Source organism: Microcebus murinus, chromosome 10, assembly GCF_040939455.1.
Source record: "Microcebus murinus isolate Inina chromosome 10, M.murinus_Inina_mat1.0, whole genome shotgun sequence".
In the NCBI taxonomy this organism is placed as follows: Eukaryota; Metazoa; Chordata; class Mammalia; order Primates; family Cheirogaleidae; genus Microcebus; species Microcebus murinus.
Window position 1 is genome coordinate 60,791,625 of NC_134113.1, and position 19,445 is coordinate 60,811,069.

Consider the following 19,445-nt stretch of genomic DNA (forward strand, 5'->3'; position numbering starts at 1 on the left):
GGCAGGGGGGATGGGCACGGTGCCTGGGTCCCTGCTACCCCCCTGGCCTGGTCTGTGTGGACAGTCCCCTTTATAGAGGACTCTTAATCCCTGGGAGGAGCAGGCTGGGGTAATTGGCCCAGCCTCTTAACCCCTTCACAGCTGTGGAGGCCAGGACCCATTCTCATACATCTGACAAAGCTTCTGGATTTTCCTTTCCCTCCTCAACTGGGAGTTGAATCAGAGAGCCATGGGGGTGATAGTGGGGTTGAAGTCAGAGCTGGAGAGACTCTGAGAGGGAGGGATCAAGAACAGTAGGACTAGAAGAGTCTGCCTTTCTATTTGTGTCAAACTTCAGGTTCACAGTGCTGAATGACATCTATTTTAGAACATTCCTCAACTCTCTTTGGAAGGTCTCTCAAGCTGAGCTCATTCATGAGGTATGGGGCTGAGCTCCTGGGGGCCTCAGGCTCCTGAGTCTAGGGGGGGGGGGTAAAGGTGGGGGTGGGGGTAAGGAGTGGGGCTCAGCAGGAAAGTTGGATAACTGAAGAGAATTCTTTAGTTCCCTGGGATTAAATGGCCTTCTCCCATTGGCTAGTTTGGGCTGGAATCTGTGGACCCTGCAGCTCTGGGATAGAATAGTTCTGCTGCGTATGGCTTTCTCTGAGCCCGAGTTCCCTATCCCCAACCCATGACAGCACCTCCCTTTTCAAACCCTCAGCCTGGCCTTTTAAACCACAGAGACTGACAGAGAGAAGATACTATCTTCCATGCATAGACTAGGAGTCGGGTTGGGGGGCTAAGGAGGGAAGAGTAACTAGTATTTAAACCTCAGAATCAGCTTATACTCCACCTTTCCTAGCTCACAAAGACATAGCAGGAAGAGTGAAAGGAAGGGATGTTATGGCTGAGAAGCAATGAGAGGGTCTAATATCCTCTAATATAGCCACGATCAGGGCATTGGAGTCCTACACTTTGAAACCCAGGGACAGGTCAAGGATCTTTCCCAGATCTGACCCAGGGATTCAGACCTGGGAAAGGAAGCTGGTCAAGGAGAGAGAAAAAGACAATATGGAGAACAAAAGCTTGGAGGAAAAGGTTCAGTTGTGCTCAAGCTTGGTGAGGGACTTGAAACCTAGGGGTCCAGGGTATGGTGATGGAGAAGGTGCAGCGGAACACACTGATAGGTTCCACCATCTCTACATCATCACTCAGGCCACGGAGGAAAACAGAAATTCTAAGGTGAAGTCTGCAAGGATGGTGCCCAGCCTGGGTCCCATACGGTACACCTGTGGGGAGAGCAGAGGACCACAGATCAGGGCCTGTGCTTCTCTTCTCCTCCAATATCCAGCTTGGGGATGGATAGGAAGAGAGTTACAGCAAAAGTGAAGCATCCATCTAACCCATTCACTGGCAGGAAGAGTTGCTGAGAATATGTCAGAAGACACCTAAGGGGATTCAAATCCTGATTTCATAGGATAGAAACAGTCCATCAGAGGTCTTTGGAGTCTCTTGCCTTCTAGCAGCCCCACTAATTTCCTGACTTTCAGGTTCTGTAACCCTCGATGCATCTCACCTAGTGATGCTCCAAGATCTCTGTCACCACTGCTAGCCCCAGGGATTGTGCATGGTTCATGCTGCCTCCAGAAAATGTCCCCTGGACAGGAGAGGGAGAGAGTAGTACATCATGGTGTTAATATCTTCAGCAACAGATACTGAGGTGGAGATATGGTTGAGGATACAAAGTGACAGAACCACTTACGACTGCCAGTGGGAACGTAAATTGAGATAATTACTTTGGAACTGAGGTGGGAACCTGCCGCCTTAAAGCCACATGTGGCCTTCTAGGTCCTTAAGTGTGGCCCTTTAACTTAATCCAAATTTTATAGAACAAATCCTTTTGTTTTTACTAATATATTTTTGTTCATCTTTTATATTTTTATTTTATTTTTAAAATGAGCATATTTGAAATACCAAAGAATAACATAAGTTTCAAAAAAATAATCTCCCAGATTGACTGGCACAGTTAGAACATTAGTAAGCCCTAAGGACTAAATTAACCGCAGTTTACCTCTGGATTTAGCTACAACTTCCCCTGACTGACTAGTGCCACTACCGGATGAGGCTGGTTGGTGAGAGTTTATGGATGGTCAAGTACACCAGTCTGTTATCAGCTTTTTGACAATGGTGTACTGTGTTTCTGTTTGAAGTGGAATTTTTTTTTTTTTTCTGAGACAGAGTCTTGCTTTGTTGCCTAGGGTTGAGTTTCGTGGCATCAGCCTAGCTTACAGCAACCTCAAACTTCTGGGTTCAAGCAATCCTCCTGCCTCACCTTCCCGAGTTGCTAGGACTACAGGCGTTCACCACCAGCATGCCCAGCTAATTTTTTCTATTTTTAGTAGAGATGGGTCTCATTCTTGCTCAGGCTGGTCTCAAACTCCTGAGCTCAAGCGATTCTCACACCTGGCCTCCCAGAGTGCCAGGATTATAGGCATGAGCCACCATGTCCACTTTCAACAGTATTTTTTAATTCTGTCTGCTTAATAGCCAATCATGTCAAAGAAGACCAAGAAAACACTGAAGGAAGAAAACAGATTTTATTTATTTATTTTTTTTTTGAGACAGAGTCTCACTTTGTTGCCTAGGCTAGAGTGAGTGCCGTGGTATCAGCCTAGCTTACAGCAACCTCAATCTCCTGGGCTCAGGCGATCCTACTGCCTCAGCCTCCTGAGTAGCTGGGACTAAAGGCATGCACCACCATGCCCAGCTAATTTTTTGTATATATATTTTTAGCTGGTCAATTAATTTTTTTCTATTTTTGGTAGAGACGAGGTCTCAGGCTGGTTTCGAACTCCTGAGCTCGAGCAATCTGCCCGCCTCGGTCTCCCAGAATGCTAGGATTACAGGCGGGAGCCACCATGCCAGGCCGAAAACAGATTTTTTAATGAGGATTGGGAATTGCAATGTTATCTTGTTTCTGGTAAAGATAAGATGATTTGCTTGCTTGGTGATACTGCAGTATCAACATTAAAGAAATTCAATGCTCATCAGCATTTTAACACTCATAAGGACTACAAATCTTTTAAATTAGAGGGAGGTCTTAAAGGTTGAATTTCAGAAATTAAAAGATGAAAAACAAAAGCAAAGACAATTCTTTCAAGCTGTAATAAGTTTTGGAAATAATGCCACCAAAGCAACTTATAAAGTAGCTTATAGGCTGGGCGCAGTGGCTCACGCCTGTAATCCTAGCACTCTGGGAGGCTGAGGCAGGCGGATTGCTCGAGGTCAGGAGTTCAAAACCAACATGAGCAAGAGCAAGACCCCATCTCTACTATAAATAGAAAGAAATTAATTGGCCAACTAATATATAGAAAAAATTAGCCGGGCATGGTGACGCATGCCTGTAGTCCCAGCTACTTGGGAGGCTGAGGCAGAAGGATTGCTTGAGCCCAGGAGTTTGAGGTTGCTGTGAGCTAGGCTGATGGCACGGCACTCACTCTAGCCTGGACAACAAAACGAGACTCTGTCTCAAAATAAATAAATAAATAAATAAAGTAGTTTATACACAGGCAGAAAAAAGGAAAGCCATTCAGTGATGTAGAAATTGTGAAAGAATGCATTGTCAAAGTTGTAGGATGCTTAGACCCTGATAACCTTTCAAAGTACAAACAGTTTTCTCTTTCAAGAAGAACCATAACTGAGTGGCAGCATGAATTAGCCTTCAACTAAACAGAAAAATTTCATACAATACTTCAGAAGGAAAATATATATTATTAAATCACTTTGGATGAACCAACTGATACTACTGATTTGGTGCAGGCTTTGTATTAATATTGCATTTGGGTCTTTTTTTTTTTTTTGAAACAGAGTCTTGATTTGTTGCCCAGGCTAGAGTGAGTGCCGTGGCGTCAGCCTAGCTCACAGCAACCTCAAACTCCCGGGCTCAAGCGATCCTCCTGCCTCAGCCTCCCAAGTAGCTAGGACTACAGGCATGCGCCACCATGCCAGGCTAATTTTTTCTATATATATTAGTTGGCCAATTAATTTTTCTATTTTTTTTTATAGTAGAGGCGGGGTCTCGCTCTTGCTCAGGCTGGTTTCGAACTCCTGAACTGGAGCAATCCGCACACCTCGGCCTCCCAGGGAGCTAGGACTACAGGCGTGAGCCACCGTGCCTGGCCTTCATTCGGGTCTTAACAGAAGATTTTCTTTGCTACAAAGAGTTACTTGCTTTGGGCACTCTTGTGAACTGAACATGGGGAATAGATATCTTCAACAACTTTCAAGATAAGTGTCATGAAGTTGAACTGATTGGTAAATTTAGTGAATGTTTGTACAGACAGTGCACCTTCCATGACAGGAAAACATGAAGGGTTTACTACTCAGATGAAAAAAGTATTAACAGATCCAAATGCTCTCATTTCTTTTCATTGTATCTTGCATCAGCAAAATCTTTGTGCTTTAAAGCTACTATTTTAAGTGACATTTTCCAACAAGTTATAAGTATTGTTAACTGTATTTGTGCAAATGCAACATGGCATCATCAGTTTCATAACAGGCTAAAATTAAAAGATGAAGTATTCAGTGTGGATGTGCCATATAATTCTAAAGTGTGTTGGCTATCGCAGGTACAGGTGTTAGCCAAAATTTTATCTTTGTGAAAATGGATGATTAAATTTTATGAAGAACATAATCAGCAATGTGAATTATTGGAAGAAGATATTTATAGGAATGCAGCATTTCTGTGTGATATCATGTCAAATCAAAATGACTTGAATATTTCTTTGCAAGGTAAAACTAAGTCTGTATATGATATGTGGCAAAAAATCCAAGCATTTCCAAAGAAGCTATCTTTTTTCCAAAACACTTCTTCAAAAGGACATTTCAGATGAACATTTTCCCTAGTTAGCAAAGGTCATTGATGAGCAGGATGATAAATGCAAATCATTTGAAGAATATGCAGCTGTTATAGCCCTATTAATTGGAGAATATAATGAAAGATTCACTGACTTTGAGAATCATATCATCACACTCAAAGTAGCATTTTAGCCTCACCTAGTTGATATCACCAAGGCACCTAAAGAACTACAGATGGAATGGATTGAGCTCTCAGTAGATGATATTTTAAAGTCATTGTTTGATACTAAGGAAGATCCGATTGAAATTGGGAAAAATGCAGTAAAATACCTATGTCTCCGACAACCTGCCGGAAAAATGCCATCTTGCTTTTCAACCACTTATTGCTGCAGAATCTACATCCTCATACCTAACCTAAATCAGGATGCCCTTAAGGTCACAAATGACTGATACCCATTTAGAGGCTCAGCTGAAACCATGGACCTCCATGCTGCAACCAAATATTCAAATGCTTTCCACAAAACGCAGACACAGCAATGTCATTAAAAGGTTAGTTAACTTTACAATTAATAACCAGTTTTCATTTTTTGAAATTATTAAGTACATAGTTAGATCTTTATAAAATAATGTACATTTTAAAGTATGTCTAATTGAAGTTTCTTTTTTTTTTTTTTTTTTTTTTTTTTTATTTTTTTTTTTGAGACAGAGTCTCACTTTGTTGCCCAGGCTAGAGTGAGTGCCGTGGCGTCAGCCTGGCTCACAGCAACCTCAATCTCCGGGGCTCAGCGATCCTACTGCCTCAGCCTCCCGAGTAGCTGGGACTATAGGCATGCGCCACCATGCCCGGCTAATTTTTTTTTTGTATATATATATATATTTTTTTTTTAGTTGGTCAATTAATTTATTTCTATTTTTGGTAGAGACGGGGTCTCGCTCAGGCTGGTTTCGAACTCCTGACCTTGAGCAATCCGCCCTCCTCGGCCTCCCAAAGTGCTAGGATTACAGGAGTGAGCCACCACGCCCGGCCTGAAGTTTCTTGAATGTGGTGTTATTTGATTATAGCTAAATTAATGCAGCCCTCTAACATGAACAGGTTCTCCACCCCTGCTCTGGAACATAGTATAGCACCATCTTGTAAAATGAACACATTACATACTTTCGGACTCAGGAACTTCACTTCTCACTTACATACCCAAGAGAAACTTTTTTTTTTTTTTTTTTGAGACAGAGTCTCACTCTGTTGCTCGGGCTAGAGTGCCATAGCATCAGCCTAGCTCACAGCAACCTCAAACTCCTGAGCTCAGGCGATCCTCCTGCCTCAGCCTCCCAAGTAGCTGGGACTACAGTAGAAATGTTTCTATATATACAGGCTGGGCGCAGTGGCTCACGCCTGTAATCCTAACACTCTGCGAGGCCGAGGCGGGCGGATTGCTCAAGGTCAGGAGTTCGAAACCAGCCCGATCAAGAGCAAGACCCCGTCTCCACTATAAATAGAAAGAAATTTATTGGCCAACCAATATATATATATAGAAAAAATTAGCTGAGCATGGTGGTGCATGCCTGTAGTCCCAGCTACTCGGGAGCCTGAGGCAGCAGGATCCCTTGAGCCCAGGAGTTTGAGGTTGCTGTGAGCTAGGCTGACACCATGGCACTCACTCTAGCCTGGGCAACAAAGTGAACACTCTATCTCAAAAAAAAAAATTAAATTAAATTAAAAATATATATATATATATATAGCAGAAGACATGCACAAGAATCTGTAGAGCAGTGCTGTTCACAATGGCAAAAACTAGAAAGCATTCTCCATTGATAGATATAGTCACACAAAGAAATATTACTCAGTGGTCAACATGAGTGAACCACCACAGTAACACTTAATAATAGGGATGAATCTTAGCAATAGAATCTCAAGTAAAAAAAAAAGTCCTGGAAGATTATACATGAAAAACTTTGTATAAAGTTTAAAAAAACTAAAATAAAAATATACTTTTTTGAATACATATATTAATAGATAAAACTACACAAAAAAGAAAACAAAGAATGAACACAGGATTCAGTTCAGGATCATGTTTACCTTGGGCTGGTGGGGGGAAGGGGAAGATGCAGGATATATGTGTATCATACATGTAGATTTATGTGCTTGATTCTATTTTTTCTGTTGGGTATATGTTTAATAATGATGTTTATTTATTTATTTATTTTGAGACAGAGTCTTACTTTGTTGCCCAGGCTAGAGTGAGTGCCATGGCGTCAGCCTGGCTCACAGCAACCTCCAACTCCTGGGCTCAAGCAATCCTACTGCCTTAGCCTCCCAAGTAGCTGGGACTACAGGCATGTGCCACCATGCCCGGCTAATTTTTTCCATATATATTAGTTGGCCAATTAATTTCTTTCTATATATAGTAGAGACAGGGTCTCACTCTTGCTCAGGCTGGTTTTGAACTCCTGACCTGGAGCAATCCACCCGCCTCAGCCTCCCAGAGTGTTAGGATTACAGGCATGAGCCACCTCACCCGGCCTAGACCAGCCTTTTTAAACAAAACAGAAAAAAAAAATTTTTTTTTAAGGCCATGTATCCTGGCCGGGTGCAGTGGCTCAAGCCTGTAATCCTAGCACTTTAGGAGGCCGAGGTGGGTGGAATGCTCAAGGTCAGGAGGTCGAAACCAGCCTAAGCAAGAGCAAGACCCCATCTCTACTAAAAATAGAAAGAAATTAATTGGCCAACTAAAAATATATAGAAAAAATTAGCTGGGCATGGTGGCTCATGCCTGTAGTCCCAACTACTCGGGAGGCTGAGGCAGAAGGATTGCTTGAGCCCAGGAGTTTGAGGTTGCTGTGAGCTAGGCTGACAGCCATGGCACTCTAGGCCAGGCAACAGAGTGAGACTCTGTCTCAATAAATAAATAAATAAACAAACAAACAAACAAACAAATAAATAAATGCCATGTATCCTTTGAGAAGTGATATCCAGCCTTGCCCCAGCCACCCCAGCATGGTATAGGAGGAGTTCTCACTAATGCCAGGGCTCTGGCAGTCTCTGAGAAACCTACCGCCAGGCTGCCTGGCTCTTCTGACTCCTGTTGCTGCTGGTGAACCATAGCCAACATGATGAGTACCAGATGGAAAGTGGAGAAAAACTCCAGGTCCAGAGCCTGGTCTATGTTACTCCTCCTGCTCGCCTAGATGAAACCAGAGATGCTAGGACCAGAGGCAGCAGGACATAAAACATCCCTTCCACTATCTACACATCTGGGAAGCTTTGAGCAAAGGGTCTGTAGCAAGTCACCCAAACTTCTGAGTCTAATTCATTGGCCTATTTGTGTTGTATTGAATGTGGCTTAGAGGATGCAGAGAGCAAGAGCCCTTCCTGCTCTGCTCATTCCTTAATGTCCTATCAGACAACTAGCCTCGTTGCCTGCCCAGTGTTGCTCTACTAGGGGAGGAGGCTGTTGTTTACCCTCCTGACCAGCTGGGTTGTAGCTATCTAGGGCAATGTCAGGCAGAAGAGAACTGAGGTCAGGATAGCTCCTGTGCTCTGAGCCAGGACATGGGCCACCCCCCAGAGAGGGTCAAGCTGGTGGGCACAGAGCAGTGCCAGTCAGAGCTGGATTTGTTGGGTCCCAATGACCTCACCAAAATCCTGTAGCAGGCTCACCATCACCAGCTAAGGCTGGCTACAGAAAATGAGGGACAGTGCCTGGCACACAACTCCCACTGAGGCATAAGGCTCCAAGGATAACCCCTACAAAGATCAGGGTGCTCAAGCCTTCAGGTAGTACCTCTCCCCAAAACTGCCAGTTCCCCAGGTCCTGGGGGTACAGATGAAGGAGAAGGGAGAAGACAAGATCAGGCTATCTGCATAGGCTAACAGTATCTGCCCAACCCTCTCCTTGCTAGCCTCCCACTCCTCTCCTCCTTATCCTCTCTCTCTTATCCTCTCTCTCTCCCTTCTTTACTTAAAACACTCACAAGGGCCACGGATGGTGGCTCATGCCTGTACTTTGGGAGGAGGAGGCAGGAGGATGGCTTGAGGAGTTCAAAACTGGCCTGAGCAAGAGCCAGACTCGTATCTACAAAAAATACAAAAATTATCAGGGTGTAGTGGAGCGCACCTGTAGTCCCAGCTACTTGGGAGGCTGAGGCAGGAGGATTGCTTGAGTCTTGGAGTTTGAGGTTGCAGTGAGCTATGATGATGCCACCGCACTCTAGCCAGGTGACAGAGTGAAACCCTGTCTCAAAAAACAAGCAAGCAAACAAAAATACCCAGCCAGGCCTTAGCCTCTTAATTCTGTACCTACTGACTTCTAAGTACCCTGTCTTGAAAGAGAGAATAAGGGAGTGGTCAGAGAATAAGCTACCACTTGGTTGGACTGGGATTTGGTAGTGGATAAGAGGAAAGGTTTCTGTTTTCAACAGAAGGATGGAGTTAATACAGAAAGGTGATCTCTCCTCTCCTCAGGAATCTTACCTCCCAGATTACCATTTTGCCAGCCTGACCCAGAGTCTCTGTTGGCCATCCTGTTCCAGTTTGGAGAATACTTTTTAGGTCTAGGTGAGTAGAATTGGGAAGTGAGGAACAAGTATTTCAGGTGACGCCCCTGGAGAAAGAGGCAGCCAGACAGGAGAGCTGGAAACACCTGGTCTCCTTCCTTCAGCCAGTAGGTAGAAAGAGCATCATTGGCCGCCTCCCACACCTCACTCCAATCAGCGTCCTCCCCAGGCAGCCTTAAACACTTGCACTCACACCATTCTCACACCTAGGCATCCACTCTCCCCACTCTTGGCTCTTCTCCCACCTAAAAAGCTTTCTTCTTTAGTCCTTTGACCCCAGACTCCTTGAGTGAAAGGCATGAGCTGACGGTTTCTGTCAATCAGAGATGCTCACAGTGAAGGCAGAGACCCATCCTTCCACTCCCTAACCATCTTTATGAAGCCAGGTTTCAGGATCTAGAGAGGTAAAGAGAAAAACTTAAAGTGAAGATCTGGAAGAAAATGAGAATAATTGCAGGGGAGACAAGATAGGACATCCCCATCCTATCTATACAGGCTGGGGTTCTTTTAAGAGATTGTAAAGTTTTTTTACCTGTTGATTTTCCACCTTTCTTTCCTTCTGGCCTTAAGTAAACATACACTTTTTTGTTTTTTTTGAGACAGAGTCTCACTTTGTTGCCTGGGCTAGAGTGCCATGACCTCAGCCTAGCTCACAGCAACCTCTAACTCCTGGGCTCAAGCAATCCTGCTGCCTCAGCCTTCTGCGTAGCTGAGACTACGGGCATGCACCACTATGCCCAACTAATTTTTTTTTCTATATATTTTTAGTTGGCCAATTAATTTCTATTTTTAGGTGAGATGGGGTCTTGCTCTTGCTCAGGCTGGTTTCAAACCCCTGACCTTGAGCAGTCCTCCCGCCTTGGCCTCCCAGAGTGCTAGCATTACAGGCATGAGCCACCATGCCTGGCCTACAAACATTTTTAAAGTTTTTATCCAATAGGAGCTACGGAAGTGAAGGATTTGCAAAATAACAAATTTGGGTAGTTACAAAGTTACTGTAAATCTAAATAGCTGTAGTAGTAATCATTGTGGGGACTCCTTTATCTCTACATTTACTTATCTCACTCTCATTTTTTTTGGGGGGGGAGTGACAGAATCTTGCTCTGTTGCTTGGCATCATCATAGCTCACTGCAACCTCCAACTCCTGGCCTCAAGTGATTCTTCCACCTACTACGAAAACACTGGGATTGCAGGCATAAGCCACCATGCCTTGACTTAAATTATCTCCTGATTACTAATGATCAGCTTTTCAAACTATTTATATTCCTAGGGCCAGTGATCCTAGGTTTATTCCTCCTTTCAGTAAAGAAGACTCTGGCCTGCAAGGTGGTTATACCTGTAATTCCAGTGCTTTGGGAGGCTGAGGTGGGAGGATTACTTGAGGCCAGAAGTTCAAGACCAGCCTGGGCAACATAGAGACAGACCTGAGATTTCTACTATCCCTGGCTCTACAAATAAAATAAAATAAAATAAAAAAATTAGCCAGATGTTGGTGTGCCCACCTTTACTCCCAGCTACTCAGGAGGCCGAGGCTCAAGAATCCATTAAGCCCAGGAGTTTGAGGTTATAGTGACCTATGATCATGCCACAGTATTCCAGTTTGGGTGACAGAAGTGAAACTCTGTCTCTTAAAAAAGGAGAAAGCTCCATTTCTCAGTCCTAAGAGAGTGCCATAAAAGCATAATCCATATGGACAGAGAGCAAGTGGGTCTTTATAGCTCAGGAAATTTGCAGGCAGAGTTATTTGTCTTGCTTTGATCTTCCACAATGGGTCTCATGAGATCACCACAGCCACATCTGAGATTGTTCAGGACTGACTCACCACCTTTCTGCAGCTACTCCCTAGCTATTCCATATCATCAGGGCCTATGGAATCAACCAGGTTTGAGTTTCATTAAAATATCCACTTGGCTGATTTTACAGAGTTGTATGAGGATCAAATGAGATATACTCAAGTAATACATGTGATGTTAGCTGCCTTAAATTAAAGTATAAATGATTTGTGAATCAGTCATGTGTAAACATAATTTATTATCAAGTATTGAACATCCTCTCTAGTGATTTCAATAGGGGTGACTAGAGATACAGTCCTCAGGGACTAGGTGATCATCCATCTCTGCTTCTACCATGTGGAATCTCTATTCCAGCCCCATGCTCAGAATGCCAGGTCAGCATGTAACCCAGCTCCATTGTGTGGACAGTTTCAGTAGGACAAAGGCCCCAGCATAGCACAAGCCAACCCAGCAGCCCCTTTGGCTAGTGTCTGAGCCCCCACCCCCCTTCTCTCTCTTTCTCTGGTTATGCTTTGCTGACTGCTAACTCCTGACAAAGTCCAGAATAATCACCAAGCTCTGAGTGCATCAACTCTCTCCCATCCATAGTTAAGGGCTCCAATTAGCACTTCAATCAAACCAGGGCCCCCAAATGTTAGAAATGGAGTAATCCAAGAAATAAAGTGATAAAGGGATTAGGCCGTCCTATCCTTGCTTCTTTCTCTCCCTTCCTTGCCTAGGGAGTAGGAAACAAACCCAAGCCAGGCAGACCAATGCTCACCATGGGTCAGGTCCTGTTCCAAGCACTTTATATTTGTTATCCCATGTATTAGTATTCCCTAGGGTTGCATCTTCAGTTCATTCCCTACTTTAGTCTATACCCTCTTCTTGGATGACCTCATCTACAATCACCTCTCTCTTTAAATTTATATGTATTTTCACCTGGTTGTCCCATAGACACCTGTCCAAAACTGAACTAATTATCTTCCTTCCATCCAAACATGCTTCTCCTAGGCCGGGTGCGGTGGCTCACGCCTGTAATCCTAGCTCTCTGGGAGGCCGAGGCGGGCGGATTGCTAGAGGTCAGGAGTTCAAAACCAGCCTGAGCAACAGTGAGACCCCGTCTCTACTATACATAGAAAGAAATTAATTGGCCAACTGATATATATATATATAAAATTAGCCGGGCATGGTGGCGCATGCCTGTAGTCCCAGCTACTCGGGAGGCTGAGGCAGAAGGATCACTCGAGCCCAGGAGTTTGAGGTTGCTGTGAGCTAGGCTGACGCCACGGCACTCACTCTAGCCTGGACAACAAAGCGAGACTCTGTCTCAAAAAAAAAAAAAAAAAACAAACATGCTTCTCCTTTTGTATCCCCTTATTAAGTCAAAAACCTATGCATCACCTCTGACTCCTCTCATCCTCTCACTCCCATCTAATCAGTAACCAAAACTCTACCAATTGTATTGTTTAGATAGCTGAGTCTACACCATGTCTCACCTGAGAATTCTTTTTTTTTTTTTTTTTTTGAGACAAGAGTCTCGCTTTCTTGCCTAGGCTAGAGTGAGTGCCGTGGCGTCAGCCTAGCTCACAGCAACCTCAAACTCCTGGGCTCAAGCGATCCTCCTGCCTCAGCCTCCCGAGTAGCTGGGACTACAGGCATGCGCTACCATGCCCGGCTGATTTTTATATTATATATATTAGTTGGCCAATTAATTTCTTTCTATTTTTATGGTAGAGACGGGGTCTCGCTCAGGCTGGTTTTGAACTCCTGACCTTGAGCAATCCGCCCGCCTCGGCCTCCCAGAGTGCTAGGATCACAGGCGTGAGCCACCGCGCCCGGCCTCACCTGAGAATTCTAGTGGTGTCAGACCATGTTTGTCCCCATTGCTAGTCTCATTCCCTCCAATTCATTCTCCCTGTTGCTGCCAGCTGTATCTTTATATGAGTACCTGTAATTTGTCATTTCCCTGTCTTCCCTTCAATGGCTCCTGCATGCCTGAAAGACAGTCTAAAAACTCCTCATCATGGCATAGGCAGCCCTTCATTTTTTTTTTTTTTTGAGACAGAGTCTCACTTTGTTGCCTAGGCTAGAGTGAGTGCCATGGCGTCAGCCTAGCTCACAGCAACCTCAAACTCCTGGGCTCAAGCAATCCTGCTGCCTCAGCCTCCTGAGTAGCTGGGACTACAGGCATGCGCCACCATGCCTGGCTAATTTTTTTCTATATATATTAGTTGGCCAATTAATTTCTTTCTATTTATAGTAGAGATGGGGGTCACGCTCTTGCTCAGGCTGGTTTCGAACTCCTGACCTCAAGCAATCTGCCTACCTCAGACTCCCAGAGTGCTAGGATTACAGGCATGAGCCAATGCACCTGGCCCTACACGGCCCTTCATAATCCAGCCTCAACTTTTCCAGCTGCTATCCTTATCTTCCCAAGGTAAGACTCTGGCAATATTGTCTTCCTTGTGGTTCCTTAAACACTCCATTCTATTTCCCAGTGCTTTAGCCTAAGCTGTTTCCTCTGCCTCAAACATCTTTCCCCCTTTTGTCTGTTAAATAAAATTCTATCACTTTCTAATTATTATGCATGAAAGTTAAGAATTATAATACAACAAGCAACGAGGAAGGTAATGCATATGAATGATCAAGGTAAGTTTATCAGATGAATAGTCAGTCTGTAAAAGTGAAATAGTAGGCCGGGCGCCCTGGCTCACGCCTGTAATCCTAGCTCTCTGGGAGGCCGAGGCGGGCGGATTGCTCAAGGTCAGGAGTTCGAAACCAGCCTGAGCAAGAGCGAGACCCCCGTCTCTACTATAAACAGAAAGAAATTAATTGGCCAACTAATATATATAGAAAAAAATTAGCCGGGCATGGTGGTGCATGCCTGTAGTCCCAGCTACTCGGGAGGCTGAGGCAGCAGAATCGCTTGAGCCCAGGAGTTTGAGGTTGCTGTGAGCCAGGCTGATGCCACGGCACTCACTCTAGCCTGGGTAACAAAGTGAGACTCTGTCTCAAAAAAAAAAAAAAAAAAAGTGAAATAGTATAAGAGATGGCAGGTAAAGCAATTCCCCGAGTAGGGAATGAAGTAATGGATGTGTGTCTAAGTCAGTGCAGGGATGTGTAGTGATTGCTTCAGCCCTCAGTCCAGGATGGAACCGACAAGAGAAATCCTACAGAAACACAATGCCGGAAGCTTCCTCTCAGTACTACCAAAATGCAAAGTATTGACAGAGCAGGACTTTTCTGAAGGAAATCTCTCCTCCAGAGACTTTGTTCCTAGGCTTAATAGGAAACAAACGTCCTCCTTCTCTCATTAAGCTGATTGAAAAGTCTGGGCCAGGCTGACCCCTGGTGGATATAATGAGCTGCTACAGCCCAAAAATGTGGGCACAAAACCATCTCCTTTTATACTCATTTAGTTATTCATTCAAAAACAATGAGCACCGTGCTAAAGGGAATACTGAGGCCTTGGGGCACAGAGAATACAAGACTTAATCCCCGTTATTAAGCACTCACAACATAATGAGTGGGATTGGTAGCTGTCTATTTATTTAAATGTTCCCTCAGTAGCACTGGGGAGATGGGAGACCAGCTAGAAGTCCCATGCAGAAAGCATGGCGGCTCACGCCTGTAATCCTAAAACTCTGGGAGGCTGAGACGAGAGGATCCCTTGAGGTCAGGAGTTCCGGACCAGCCTGAGTAAGAGTGAGACCCCCGTCTCTACTAAAAAGTAGAAAAAAAATTAGCCGGGCAACTAAAAATAGAAAAAAATTAGCTGGGCATGGTGGCACAAGCCTGTATTTCCAGCTACTTGGGAGGCTGAGGCTGGAGGATCACTTGATCCCAGTAGTTTGAGGTTGCTGTGAACTAGACTAATGCCACGGCACTCTAGCCAGGGCAACAGACTGAGACTCTGTCTCAACAACAACAAAAAAGTCTGATGCAGTAGTCCAGGGGAGAAAAAAATGTGACAGAGATTCAGTGACAGGATCTAGGAGGAGGTGGAAATTGATGTAGGAAGATGAGGTCAGCTCAGTCTGCAGTGACTGGGGGAACATCCAGGTAAAAGTGCCTAATAGATTTTTTTTTTTTTTGAGATAGTCTCACTTTGTTGCCCAGGCTAGAGTGAGTGCCATGGTGTCAGCCTAGCTCACAGCAACCTCAAACTCCTGGGCTCAAGCAATCCTGCTGCCTCAGCCTCCTAAGTAGCTGGGACTACAGGAAGGCGCCACCATGCCTGGCTGATTTTTTTCTATAGATATTAGTTGGCCAATTAATTTATTTCTATTTATAGTAGAGACAGGGTCTTGCTCTTGCTCTGGTTGGTTTCAAACTCCTGACCTCGAGCAGTACACCTGCTTAGGCCTCCCAGAATGCTAGGATTTAGGTTATTGAATATACAGATCTGGAACCCAGAAAATAAATATAGGGTATATGAACTAAAATAAAATTTTGGCCGGGCGCAGTGGCTCACGCCTGTAATCCTAGCTCTCTGGGAGGCCGAGCCGGGCGGATCGTTTGAGTTCAGGAGTTCGAAACCAACCTGAGCAAGAGCGAGACCCCGTCTCTACTATAAATAGAAAGAAATTAATTGGCCAACTAATATATATAGAAAAAAAATTAGCCGGGCATGGTGGCACATGCCTGTAGTCCCAGCTACTCGGGAGGCTGAGGCAGTAGGATTGCTTGAGCCCAGGAGTTTGAGGTTGCTGTGAGCTAGGCTGATGCCATGGCACTCACTCTAGCCTGGGCAACAAAGCGAGACTCTGTCTCAAAAAAAATTTTAAGGCTCTCTGTCACCGGCTGACTGAATGAAGCCCCTCTTGGCCAAGGGGATATCCTAAAATTAAATTGCCTGCCATGAGGAGGGTGGTCAGACAGGCCTCATCATGCCCGCCTCCCTTCTTGGAGATATCCTTTATAATGCATTAACAGGCCTAAGGGTATACTAGACAAACCTGCAGGTCCTCAATTTACACAACAAATATATGTCAGTGGCTTGTCTCTGATTAACAGAGGCCTTCCCTCCCCTTGGAAATGGCCTTTTTGGCCAAACCCATGTATGTTTTCCACGTATGGATTTATAACTTTACCTGTAATCCCTGTCTCCCTGATACATATAAAACCAACTGTAACTCAACCACAGCGAGTCCAGTTGCTCAAGGCTTCTCGGGTGTGGCTCTGGGTCATGGTCCTCAAATTTGGCTCAGAATAAATGTCTTTAAAATTATTTTACAGAGTTTGGCTTCTTTTCCATTGACAGGTAGATATTTTGAAAGTCCTTCTCCAATAGGTGACAGTGGTGTAGATGAGAAATTCAGAGAGACTATATGTATATATTAGGGAAGAAGATATTAGCTGTTTTCTTGAACAGGCTGGGATTCCCTCATCTGCTTAACCATTTCTGCTTTTCTGGCTGTAGCTGTTACTTTAGGGAAGCCTCTCCCCACTGCTCCCATATACTAAATTTGAGGCTTCTCCTTTGTTTCCTGAATATCCTGTAAATCACTTCAACCATGCCACCCAGTTTAACTGGCCCCCTCACTGAACAAATTTCAATGATCCCTAATATAATCCTCTCCCTTAACTACATGACCTTTTGAGTTATTTCCCAGAAATGGTGGATGTTCTGCAAGACAAAGGAGTTGAGATTACAAAAGCCCTAGAGCAGGATTCCTGTGGTCAAGAATCACCTTTTCAAAAAAAAAAAAAAATTACCTTCTCCTCAGATCTGCCCCAAAGCACAAGCCCTTTGTGAGACACACCACCACCTGCCCCAAGGTATAGGGCCCCTCCTTTAAAAGCCCATGACATGCCTTAATGCAGATGCGGATTTGAGGCAGCTTCTCCCATTCTCTGGGCAAGATGTCTGTTGTGTTAAGAATTCGTTTCTTCGTTGGCAATCCTTGTCTCAATAGTTCCCTCTCTGTGCAAAGAGCAACTGGATCTGGACGAAACTCACGTGCGGTTTCAAAGTAGTGAATTGTATTGCAATGGCCATTGTAAGCCCTGGAAAGATGGAACTATGTTTTGTGAAGCTGTATCTAGATTATCCTCATTTAATTTTTACTAAGATCTAAGGGCTGCATGTAATTTCTATTTTACAAATTAGAACACTAAGGCTCAGAGAAACGATTCACCCAGTCACCCAGGGGAGTCAGGATCAAATCTAATTGCTTTACTGTTTAATTCTATACTTTTAAGCAACTGGTTACACCATCTCTCTAAAAGTCCTATTTAGTTCAAACATGAGCAACACTCCCCTACGCAGAAAAACGAAATAAACTACAGCCGCGGGTGGAACCAGACCAGAAATCACTAAGATGGTTTTCCTGCCTGTCGCGCATTGACTCCCTCACGTCATCACGCTGAGCCACCGCCTCTCATGCACGCACCACATGACCGGGCAGCAGGCGGGCGGATGGCAGGATCCCTAGGCTGGGGGGGCGTGCCCAGCCATCCATGGCGCAAGATGGCGCTGCCCTTTGGACGTTGTTTGCGCTTGTGCAGCTGGGGAGCCAAACGATTGGGGATTGCCGTTACAGAGGCCCGGAGAGGTAGGGTTATCTCTTTTTACTCTTTTACCTCCAAAACGTTTTCCGTCTGATTATTCACGGAGGCTGCTCCGAGGAACTACTCCAACCCTCTCGGGTTATTTCCCTTTCCCCGTCTAGGTTGGTCTTGAGATTCCAAATCTGGGACACTATCTGGTTTCTTTAAATCCCGCGGTTTCCCCAATCCGAGTTTTTCAGTTCTCTGGGCCACCCATACTAAAGCAACACCACACTCTTGTCCGCTTGCCATTCTGACTCTTCCCTATTCCTCATGAACCCATGTCTGCCTCCTTCAGATAGGAATATATCACCAGCCCTAGAGGTCCAGCCCCTGTCATTATCCTGTCTTTTTACTCTGCCCGCAGGCATCAGTTTCAAACTGGAAGAAAAAACCGCTCACAGCAGCCTGGCACTCTTCAGAGGTGACACAGGTGTCAAATACGGCTTGGTGGGATTGGAGCCCTCCAAGGTGGCTCTGAATGTGGAGCGCTTCCGGGAGTGGGCAGTGGTACTGGCAGACACAGCGGTCACCAGTGGCAGACACTACTGGGAGGTGACAGTGAAGCGCTCTCAGCAATTCCGGATAGGAGTGGCAGATGTGGACATGTCCCGGGATAGCTGCATTGGTGCTGATGATCGTTCCTGGGTGTTCACCTATGCCCAGCGCAAGTGGCACACCATGTTGGCCAATGAGAAAGCCCCGATTGAGGGTATTGGGCAGCCAGAGAAGGTGGGGCTGCTGCTGGAGTATGAGGCCCAGAAGCTGAACCTGGTGGATGTGAACCAGGTCTCTGTGGTCCACACGATACAGACAGATTTCCGGGGTCCAGTGGTACCTGCTTTTGCTCTTTGGGATGGAGAGCTGCTGACTCACTCAGGGCTTGAGGTGCCTGAGGGCCTCTAGTATATCCATTACTGGAGTCCCTAATCATGCTTTTGGCCAGCCTCCTTTTGAAAGTGTCTGAAGCTTTTTTACTTTGCCCGAAGCAACCTCTCTGGCTCCCACAGTCCACTGTTGGATCCTCTGTGCAATATCTTAGTCATCATCCTTTCTCTCCTACCCTGTGAAAGCTAGGCGTACAGCCAACTCCCCCACTCTCCCAACTACTGCCAATTTCCTAGGCTACCATGGGTATATTTTCCCTGATTTGCTTCCTTCAGTCCCCGCTGCCTGTGTCCATGCCTTTCTCAGACTGCGTTCAGTCCTGAGGTCTTATTTTTTAGCTTTGTTTGAATTTGTCACTGTGATACCTCTCCCTTCTTTTGCCGACATGTAACTTGTTTGTTCTTGGGGTTCAACTAAATCTCTCCAAAGTAAATCCTTTCTACCTCTGGCTGGAGGAGTGGTGTAGTCAATGACTTGGCTGTTTCTCTATAGTACATACAGAGTCTGGCCTATGGCTCCCTCAGTAAGTGCTTTATTGACTTAGTGTCAGAATGAGAATAGAGCCCTCCTTCCCCAGTACCTCAGTGCCATGCATAGACCCTCAGCCCCACACAGCTGCAGATGTCTTCAGCCTGAGACCATCTACCTTAATCTGTACACCTCTGACACCCAGCCAATTTGTCATAGTCATTGTCCCAGTTATGATTGTGCTCAAAGGGGAAGAGATACTTGGGGGATATCTAGGGCATTAAGGCTAGAAACTGTTTATTCTTGAGAAGCTTCATCTTCATTTCTGCCACAATTGGAACTTCATGAAGGAGGGAGGCCTGAGGTTTTGCACA

General features: G+C 45.1%; 1 protein-coding gene across 1 annotated transcript; it reads left to right on the forward strand.

Annotated features, from left to right (window-relative positions):
• The first annotated feature begins 17,564 nt into the window (after positions 1-17,564).
• SPRYD4 (SPRY domain containing 4) lies at positions 17,565-19,051 on the forward strand. The gene is made up of 2 exons (XM_012754128.2): positions 17,565-17,720; positions 18,083-19,051. Exons 1-2 carry the CDS (start codon positions 17,585-17,587, stop codon positions 18,619-18,621), a joined length of 675 nt encoding a protein of 224 aa, XP_012609582.1. The 5' UTR covers positions 17,565-17,584; the 3' UTR covers positions 18,622-19,051.
• The last annotated feature ends 394 nt before the right edge of the window (positions 19,052-19,445 follow it).

Excerpts from the sequence above, each read along its gene's own strand:
- SPRYD4 (XM_012754128.2), top strand. The coding sequence starts at position 17,585 with ATGGCAGGATCCCTAGGCTGGGGGGGCGTGCCCAGCCATCCATGGCGC. Across the intron at positions 17,721-18,082 it reads CGTTACAGAGGCCCGGAGAG|GCATCAGTTTCAAACTGGAA; the intron begins GTAGGGTTATCT and ends CTCTGCCCGCAG.